Source organism: Oryzias latipes, chromosome 4, assembly GCF_053564925.1.
Source record: "Oryzias latipes strain Hd-rR chromosome 4, Olatipes_Hd-rR_3.1".
NCBI lineage: Eukaryota > Metazoa > Chordata > Actinopteri > Beloniformes > Adrianichthyidae > Oryzias > Oryzias latipes.
The window spans coordinates 12,930,109-12,940,291 of record NC_136240.1 but is presented as its reverse complement, the minus strand read 5'-3'; the positions used below and the strand labels follow the sequence as shown (position 1 = coordinate 12,940,291).

General features: G+C 38.5%; 1 protein-coding gene across 1 annotated transcript in view; it reads right to left on the bottom strand.

Annotated features, from left to right (window-relative positions):
- Positions 1-2,364: 2,364 nt before the first annotated feature.
- The window catches only part of kdm4b (lysine (K)-specific demethylase 4B), a 38,865-nt gene continuing 31,046 nt past the window's right edge, over positions 2,365-10,183 (bottom strand). Inside the window, exons 15-22 of the mRNA XM_011473954.4 lie at positions 9,866-9,942; positions 8,917-8,972; positions 8,663-8,771; positions 7,793-7,981; positions 7,149-7,325; positions 6,742-6,861; positions 5,393-5,485; positions 2,365-4,213 (exon numbers count right to left, since the gene is read on the bottom strand). Coding sequence (XP_011472256.1) covers positions 3,704-4,213; positions 5,393-5,485; positions 6,742-6,861; positions 7,149-7,325; positions 7,793-7,981; positions 8,663-8,771; positions 8,917-8,972; positions 9,866-9,942 — 1,331 coding nt within the window. The 3' untranslated portion in view covers positions 2,365-3,703. The remainder of the gene's footprint in view (positions 4,214-5,392; positions 5,486-6,741; positions 6,862-7,148; positions 7,326-7,792; positions 7,982-8,662; positions 8,772-8,916; positions 8,973-9,865; positions 9,943-10,183) is intronic.

Genomic DNA, 10,183 nt, shown 5'->3' with positions numbered 1-10,183 from the left:
CATATCAACCAGCTTGTCAACATAATTGCCACTTTCATCTGCAATTAGATCCCGCACTGCATTTAGTGATTTCCATTTCCATATGAACCACTCAGCTGTCTTGATAGTCAACCATCAGGTTATAGGTTTTAATGTCATTTTGAAGGACATCTGATGGTCACACATCTGCACACAAAGCCTAAAAAAGTATGCATGGTTTCTGCAGCAGGGTCGCTTTTCAAAAGCTGCATTTGCTTTACAGACTCAAGTTTCTTGCCACCTTGTTTCCTTTCACTACAGAAAGATCACTAGCTTTTGTCCTTTAGCGTCCTCCTTCCTCGTGTTTCTTCTCGGTTCAGTTCGGCCGAATAAAGAAATCCAACTCTTCAGTTGTTGAAGTAATTGCCAAGCTGGCACGTCCCCAGTTCCTCTGCAGAGACACAGGCACTTCAGAATATTAATGGCCACCCCGATGCTCTGAGGGCAATACAAACCTGGCTCAAGCGTGGCAAAAAAAGAGTATGAGAAACACAAAACTGATGACCAACTCACAGACTTAAAAGAAAAAACGTTTCTTTGTTTCTATTATTTCCTTTTCTCTTTAATGGAATCCTGTCATTAGCCTCCTTTTAAATGTACAAGCTCTTGATGCGAACAGGTAGAACTTAAAACTGCCACTCAGAACTTGAAGGAATACAAATTCTACTTATAAAATCTAAACCACCAACACTGACATTTTATATCAAAAACACTGTTTTATATGAAAAGGGATATTTTTGTATAAATTCAGGTTTTCTTTAGTTCTGCTCAAACAAACAAACAAACAAATAACTTACTATATTTATTCTGCCTCGGTGACAGATCTGTTCACAGAGAAACTGTCACATCCATCAAATCAATGAATGTAATGATCAGAGGAGCAACATTCCAGCTGCCATGTTTCTTATTTGTTATGACTTAATTCTCTTACAAACACATGAAAGCTTCAAGCAACACTGGAGCTGTTCCTATCTGTAACTCTGTCACATTTATTTTTAGAAAACCTTCCTTGCAAACTGATTTACAAACAAACCCTGAAAAAAGTCATTTCCAATGTATTCTGTGTATAATAAATAAAAGCACTTCCATACAGAATGAATCAGGTGAAACCCAAACCCACTGATTTTAGATTAAATTAATGCATTATGGTGTCTGCAGCTGTAATTTCAGCAAAAGATCTGCTAATTTTGGCATCATTTTAGAGCAAAAGTTTTGAGCAGCTTGTTAGATGCAAGTTTTTCTTTGCACATACAAATTAGTAGAATTATTGGGATTTTCCCAATGATTTTTTTTACCAGTTTAAGTGGACTTTACATAAAGGAATCACCTATAGTTAAAAACCCATTTCAAAGAAAATTGTGTTTATAACTTGTGGCATTTTTCTGATGATGGAGGACATCAGTTAAAAGAAATTAAGCGTAAAATTGTATTTCTGATTATTTCTTTATTCAAATTGTTTTTTCTTAAAGTCAGAGCATTTAGCTGTAAGGTGACTCACATTAGGAGTGTCTCTCTGTGCCTTAAAACCAGGAGCCCGTGCTTCCTCCTTCATCAGTTAAGTGAGGGAGGGCATCTTCTTCCAGAAAAGGCCGGTTTCATCCGTATTAAACACCTGCTGTGGACGATAATTATTCTCCACTATCATCTTCCTCTGCGTTTCAGGATATTTTTCAGCCGCTTCTGAGTCAGCGAATGCCATTTCTTCGTGCAGGGGCACAAACTTCGGTTATAGCAATTCAGGAACCGGTGGAAATAGCTGTCAAATGTTACTAAGCAATACTATAGCGTACTCTTCATCTCCGCTCCCTTCCTCCCCCCGTAGCACCTCCTTCGAACGCAAAAGTCTCATACAACAAGCGGCTTGAGCTGAGTCTTTGTAATAAACCGGAAGAGTCATGTGACTGAAAAAAAATAAATAAATCTGCAATTACGTGGAACCGCGAATAGTAAAACGCAAACAAGCAGGACAACACTGTAGATCCATGTACGTCTTCTGTTTCATAGTCCAAGCTGTTAGGTTAAGGGTTTGAGGGGGACAGCCCAGATGGATGGTAAGAAGGGGGTAGGCCTACTATATACCCACAGTCTTGCCCACAACTCAGGGGCAAAAGTCTAATAAACTTCTGCTGCTCTACTGAAACCATGTCCTAGAAAATGATGCAGATTATTTCTTTTATTTTGGCTAAAAATGGCATAATAGTAATTAAAAGACCGCTGGGGGGGGGGCTTTTGAGACCATGAGACCAAAATATGACATGAGAGGGTCTTCAGTTAAACAACGCAGTGATGAGTTCGCAACTTTTCATCAGGCAAACAGGCTCTGCCACTGAACACACACAGAAGAGCTGGTGACTAACAGTTCACTTTAATCCCAACAAACTTTTTCCTTTGAATAGAATGAGAACATGTGAGTAGAAGCATGACATTTACATGTGTGATTCACAACACGAGGCCTGTGGTATGTACATGGGAGAGCTGAACAACTGAATCAGTAGTTTAGTGTATTTTCAGCACCGATAAAGCACAGATTGGCCATGTGCAGGGAAAACATGAGACTAAAATGTCAATAGTATTACAAACCAAGAAATATTCCTGCAAAACCTGCTTAAACAATATAGGGTCAATATTTAAGCTAGGCCAAGTTTGTGAATTCATAGAAGAAAATAGACATAGAAAGGGTACAATCATAGAAAACAAAATGTAGGAAATTACAATATTGATTTGCACTCACTATTTAAATCATAATGTACCTTTTGTGGTTCCTACTTATTTATCAAAACATTAAGCTCAATACAGTAAGAGGACGACAAAAGCTGCTACGATGAGCGTAACAGATTTTCAAGTGCCAATTATTCCTGATGAGACTTCCAGTCGTCCCCCACGTCCTCAGACTGTAGCCCCATCCTGTTTTCCACACGATAAGGTGTTTTGGGTGTCAAATCAGGAGCCGTCTACATGATGTTAATACATAAAAAGTGTTACCTGTTACTCACATCTTCACAACGATTCAATGCATTCTTCAGACAATCAAAGGGGTTTCCTCTAGTACACTTATTTATGTCAGTATATAAGTATGATGCTGAAATACTGCCATTCCTCTACAAGTCTCTTTTTTTTTCCTCCATATTTTTACACCACATTTCCCATTTTTCCTTTTGCAGTCCGACAAAAACATTGAAACATTCCTATAGATGAAAACTGTGACACTTCAATCCCAAAAAGAAGTTAAAATCCATAGTTGGCTGAAAATATAGATCTTGTTGCTGGTTACTTCTTTGAGAGAAAGAAAAGCAGAGTCAGTTTTCACAAAAACCAGGATCTGTTCAGCTTCCTGTAGAAAGACGATGGAAATGTTTTGTTAGTGAATTAATGCAACGAGGTATGAGGTTGATGTCGCCTGGAGACACGTTGATATTAAGGAGAAAGAAAGCTCAGCAGCTGATGGAAAACCAAAAGCAATACAACCTAGAAAATAATAATAATCTTAACATTGAAAAAAAGAAAATCTTCAGCTGCTTATTTCAGTGCAAGCTAAAGAATCAATACATTAACGCAAACATAGAAAAGTAACATGCATTAAAAGAGTGCTCGCGATTGTTCATTTTAATACAGCACTCAGAGTCCACTTGCATTAGCTTACTGCCTGTTGGCTCGGCCATCGCTGGCCAAGTAATAACGTTGGTTTTTAATACAGGGAGCTGCTGCCATCGTCCTGAGGAAAATGCGAATGGAGGAGTGTCTCCATGTAGGAAACATAGCCGCTGCTGGGCGTGTAGCCCTCGGACATGTGGTGCTGGGGATGCGGCGGGGACTGGGCGGAGAGAAGGGGGTCAGAGTTCAAAGTAGCCTGAAAAGGGGTGGATTGAGGTGTCAGGGTGGGGTCCGAGCCCAGGAACGACTCTGAGAGAGCGGCGGCAAGGGGGCTGCTGGTATCCATTGGGGTTTCAGCGTCCATCTGATTGCCACTGGTTGGGGCGGGGCCTTCCTGTGGGGCTGTTGTGGGCTGGGACAACAGCTCTGGTGTTGGCAGCGGGCCAAGACCGGGATGCTCTTGTGCTGCGACGAGAGTAGATGACGGCGCGGGCGGCGCCATCATGCTTTCAGCAGGAGGAGCTGAACTAGACGGCAGGCAGGGACGTTTAGCTGCTTGTGCTTCGTCTGCAGAGGAGACCTCCTCCTTCATTGCAGGTATACTCTGAAAGAACAGAAATACCATTCAGAAAAACCTACATAGGTGCAGATCTACAAAAATAAAGTACGTCTTAAACTATTTACGCCGCCCTCAGCAACACCCTTTTAAGCAGCCACATCCAATAAAAATTCTATGTAAACGCGCGTAAATATTCGGGCTTCTATGTTCACATCTCGTGTTCACGAGTAGCTTTGCAAGTCTTCACGACTGTTTTCAGGCTCTACGTACAAACGTGTGGACGTGGAAACGTGCATTGCCAGTGAAACCAGGCCAAACTCTGACCAATCAAAGACTCAAATTTGTGTATGTAGCCTTTTACTTACTCAAGTTACTTATTTCAGCAGTACTAATTTAATGAAATATGATAAATCATTTTAATGTCTTTTTCTGGCCTTTTCATTGATTCTACAGAGAAAGAATTCAAAATGTTTTTGTTTGTTTTTCGTCTAATTTACTAACCAAGTGATCGGAAATGTTATAAAGAAGCTTTAAAATTTCTATATTTTCTATTTCTTGACGTTTAACACTCAGTTCCAAGGTAACAAACACCAAGGTAACAAGCGTTTGCTTTTCAGACTTTTTTATGCAAAAACGACAGGTGACAAGAGGCAAACGTAGATCCCACACAGCAATCATTCCGCATAATCGAGCGGCTAAATGACGCTCTGTGAGGTCTTTTAAAGAAGCTTTTTACCGCTGTCCTTGAAAGATTCATTGACTGTTTTAACACTAAATGGATTGTTAGTTTTTCCCGCTTTGACAGTGTGTGATGCCATGTGTATAAAAAATCTCCAATATTTTATTTCTAAATCTTTAAAACTATTTAATAAAAACTTGAAACCATTTTCTTTAAAAACAAAAGACAAAGATGTATTTTGGGTGCTGCTGGCAACAAGTTGGTTTTCTCACTCTGAGACGGCTTCATGTTGGTTCATTCCATGAGGTTTTCCAGGTGAATAAGCAAAATTTGATCAAATCTAAGATTCAGTAGGACAACAATTTGTCTATTACTTAGTCTTTTTTGTTAGTTTGATGATAAAAGCTTCCTCAAAAAAAAAATACAGATTCAGAGTCTCAATTTTCAGGAAGAAGTTCTTTTTTCCAAAGACATAAGCCCCAAAAAGTCCATTTAAGAAAATAGTTTCTTGTATGAAAGAACAACCTGAAAAAAGGGACACTCACCAGCCGAGCTTTGACTCTTTTGGGTAATTCATGGTCCAGCTGGAACACCTCCGAGTGTTTGAGCATCAGCTGGCTTTGGTTACCAAACTCAACCTGGACCAGACAAAAAGAAGAGGATTTTGTTACTGCAGTAAACAATGGAAAACACAAATAAAAATATAAACAAATTCTTTATCGTGGAGTTTTTAAAAAATGGCTGATATGAACCCAAAAACATGCTTAAATGTTGGGCTGTAACTAGTATCTGAGTACTTGGATACTTGTGATCTGCTCCCAAGATTGAAGTACAAATATTTGCAATGTCCAAGATTTTTGTATCTTTAGAGTCTTTATAAATATACTATAGTGTGATAAAAATAAAATCAGATCAAAATAAAGTCGGTGATTTTCCCATTTTCAAAGTAAAACTTTTACGGTTTTTTTTTGCTTTTTTGAAAAGGAGACTGAAGTTCCGTTGACAGACATAAGTTCTGAAAAAACGAGTTCACTTTAACACCGGAGCTTTAGCTCCATTAATATTCTTTTGATGACAATGACTCTTCAACAGTTGACGTAATTAACGTAGTAACAGATCCTGAAGCGGAGAAAAGCCGCCTTGTGCTGATATGCAGCACTACGCAGTGGTGAAGTGATTACGTCATCACAGCCGATCGGCTGATTCGGAGAAAAGCGACTTTTCATACCGGCTTTGCATTATGCAAGGTTTTTGTGTTGCTGAAAAACTGTGGATTTGCTATTAAATGATCTAAAACGACAGTGATGTTGTTTCTGTTAGTGCCCTGTGACAGACTGGCGACCTGTCCAGGATGTCCTCTGCCTTCACCCACGAGTGGCCGGGATAGGCTCCGCTCAACAAACCAATTCTTTCTATTTAAATCTTTGTGATTTGATCAGTTTTGTTCATTCTGATCACGAGTTCTAAATAAAGGGTATGAATGATAGTGATTTAGTACACATAAATTTAATTTTCATACATCCAGTAGAAGACATGCATATACTAACTGTGCAAACTTTAAAAAGTAAGAATTGTGGTTTAATCTGTGACTCGTTTTGCTTGAATTATGATGCGATTCGCCACCTAATTAACAATCCACAGGCCCTTTAAATGGGGCTGGGATGAGGCGTTTTAGTTTATATCTATAGTTTAAGCAATGAATATAATAATTGCTTTTATGTATGGTTACAAAGGAGAAACTTAAATACAAATGTATTTAACTTTAAACTACTTTAAACTTTCTTCGTTTTCAAGAAAGTAAATATTTTTTTCGGTTTATTTAAAATGAATTCCAGATGAGATCAATAATTCCAAATCGTATCTACTAGTTAAAACAGTGACGTGCTGCTCTCACCTGGTACAGTTTGTGACTGTGCTGCTTGACAAAGGAAGCTCTGAGGATCTGACCTTCGGGTGTAGCAACAGTAATAAGCTCCCCCGCTTCAGGAGGGCCATTGTGCAGGCAGTCGTGACTCTGGGTGGGGCAGAAAGGAGATATATGAGATTACTGAAACATGACTGGCAAAAAATATATATTAAATATATATATTATATTATACATTGCACACTTAAGGCGTTCTACATAAAATATCTTCAAAATTCTAATCACTTTTAGATGCATATCAGAGAATGTAATACTTGAGACAACAACCTTTTAAAATAATTACATATTTACATTTAGATGCAGACACTGAACCCTAATTTTTAGCTGACAATTGTTTCTCTTTTTAAATTTCTTGTTTAGCTGTGAAGAGCTCTTACCACTATGTTTTCAGGATACACGTTGTCACAGTAGGAGCCATCATCGAAGTTGACCTCGTAGAAGGTCTGTGTTGCCATGCCAATGATGGTGCAGTGGTAATACCAGCTATCCCTGTTTCGACCAATCACCGTTTGGCCCAGAAAGGGGCCCTGAGAGGTTTTGGTTGCTGTTTTGGTCTGAGGGGAACAAAAGAACCTCATTGGTTGTTTTTTTTTTTCAAGAAAACACATGTAAAAAAAATTCATTTAAAGTGCAGTTCACTCATCACATTCCCGTTTGAGATTTTTCTCTGATTCTAGAACAGATATCGTCTCCCTGCTGGTTCAGCGTTTTAGAAGTCGAATTAAATATCTAGTAAAGCAGACAGGCAGCGTGTCAGGCTACCTGCTTCTCTGGGTTTTTCGATGAGGCGCCGGGTACAGCGCCATTAATAAAAAAAGACTGACCTCTTTCTGCAACGGTTTGTAAATCCTTTCCTGTCACATGATCAGGAGAAAGCCTGACGCTCTCTGCTGTGAGAGTGACGTCTGACAACAAAGACGTTGTAATCTACCCAAAACAGGGATTTTGTCTTCCTAAATTTGGTTTGATAAAAACTGTTCAATAAAACACTTTAACGGGTTTAGTTCAAAAATGGATTTACTTTAGGAGGAGCCTTTTTGTGCTTCTGGCAGATGACCGAGACCACGTAGGGCCAGTCGGCGGGCTTCATCAATACTCCGGCGATCTGAGCGCAGGTGACATGGAAGGAGGTGGCGCAGTTCTCGTATGTGCACTGGATGCAGGCGCCGCGGTTTTGATTCGAACTCTTGCTGTGGCAGAAAACACATCTCTGCAACAGAAAACAAAGACTTGTTAAAGGCGATTACAACAAACCAGCTTCAGTTTGCACAGGTTTTAACCAATTAACTTCAGGAGAAAACAAGTTCAAAACACATCATATGTTGAAGAAAACAAGCTGAGCCACACATTCATTTGCTTCATTTGTGTTTCAAACCAAACGACATAAAAAAATAGAAATGAAACTCCAATTAACTAGTAAAATTGTTTAAAAATATTCACATTTATTGTTTGTTTTTTAGCATCACTGATTCCAACTTCAACAGAATTTATGCAGACATTTCTAATTTTATAAAATTAACGACCAATATAAATATGCAAATATTTGATATACATAGAAATCTGCCTTAGCAGCGCTCTGGATGCAAAAGTCTCCAAGACTTTGTCAGAGCACCGGTGGAAAAAGGGGGTGCTGTTTATTGAGGGGTTGTGATAATGTAACAGCAAAGAGTGCTGCAATAAAATGCCCCCATCTCACAGAATCTATACAGGCTATTTGGTGCAGTAAAGTATGGCCGCCCTGTCAACAGGTCAGTTTACCCCCCTTCACACTTAAACTCTCTAGATTAACACAAGAACGATTGCAGACACTGAAAGAGACTGAATGTAAAAAGCAAATGGGTTTTCTGTTTAACATTGTAGTGTTTTTGCATTTAAAGTCGGGTAAACCGACCAGATTTTTGCGGGTTTCAGGAACAGCGCTGACATCCACGGGCTCTCGGTCGATGGCGTTGATGAAGCGAGCTTCTGCCACGGCGATGGCGCAGATGACATGGACCCACCTAATAATTACACCCAAAAATGTGTCATAAATTCAAATGAACCAAATATAAAATAAAAAACCTGCTTTGTCTTTGAGCTGTCATAACAATATTTACGCTCTATATTACTCTGAAGTAGGTTTTTCTGTAAATCTTAATGACCAACCTGCCGTCAATGGTAGTCTTCAAAGCTCCACCTCGCAGGTTACAGAGACAGCACTCCTAAAAAAATAAGGAAGCTCAAGTTAGCTCAAGTACACAAAACTATTATTTTTTTATAAATTTCTCTCCTTCAATCATGACTTAGATTGTAAAATGTGTGTTATCTAGGAATCCTGTTTAGGTCATTTATTCTCCATAGAGCATAACATTTTCTGTCCAAAAAAGCAAAATCTTTAGAATCTTTGGTTTGAGAAATCCGTAAAACTATTGAATAAAAAATGTAGGGATTGTCAATACTCTAACACATTATTTTTTACTATGTGGCTCAAGTTTTACTTTTTTATTTTCTTTTTTTTTTAGGTGGGGCACAAAAATAAAGGAGCATTTCACAACAGTGCAAGATGTGAATCAATATAACACCACAAGTTACATAACAAACAAAAAGTATGATGGAAAAAAATTATAATAAAAATGCACCCACACACACACTACTGTCATATTTTTGGTTTATTTAGAAAATGATAAAAAAAGGTTTTCGGGCAGCAATAAAGACACAGAGCTATCATAGGAGCAAGTTTTTCTATTTTAGAAAAAGACAAACATGAAGTTTGTACTTCATAACATTTTCATTTGGTCATTAACTGGTTTATTTTAACAGTAAAAACAAACTGAAATGCATCTATAGATTAGAAAAATCAATTGTGTTTTTATTCATGTATTCTGTTGTTTCTTTAATACGTTTTTCCTATCAATCTTGAATGTTTTGACCTTTTTAATCAGAATAACTAAAAAGCGAGAAGATAAGGGAAGAGAACATGGAAAAACAAACCATTCCAGCTGAACATGAGGTCTGGAGCCACAAACCTAAATCTCTGTTGTGGTTTAAGTTCAAACACTACACAGCCTGAGAACTTCTTGCCTGGTCAGTTTGTTCTGTTAGAGCTGTCACTCACCACTGTCCAGGCTCCTGCTGTGCATCTGGAGCACCTCCATGAACTGCTGACAGAGTCTGGTTTCACACCATAACAACCTGGAAGACAGAAGAAGAAACACATACTTTAAGTAACCCATGAATAGATTTCTTCCATTAAATAACCTAAAATATACTTCGCATCACAGGTTTATTTTTAATATCTTCTTTTAATAAGAACATTGAGACCAGAAGCTTAGAGCTTTGTGGAACATTCCTAAACAATTGAGCACAACCATCTAAGTGGACAGACTGGATGCTTCACATCAGCTCACGAATGGCAGTGTCGTTTCAGCAGCTG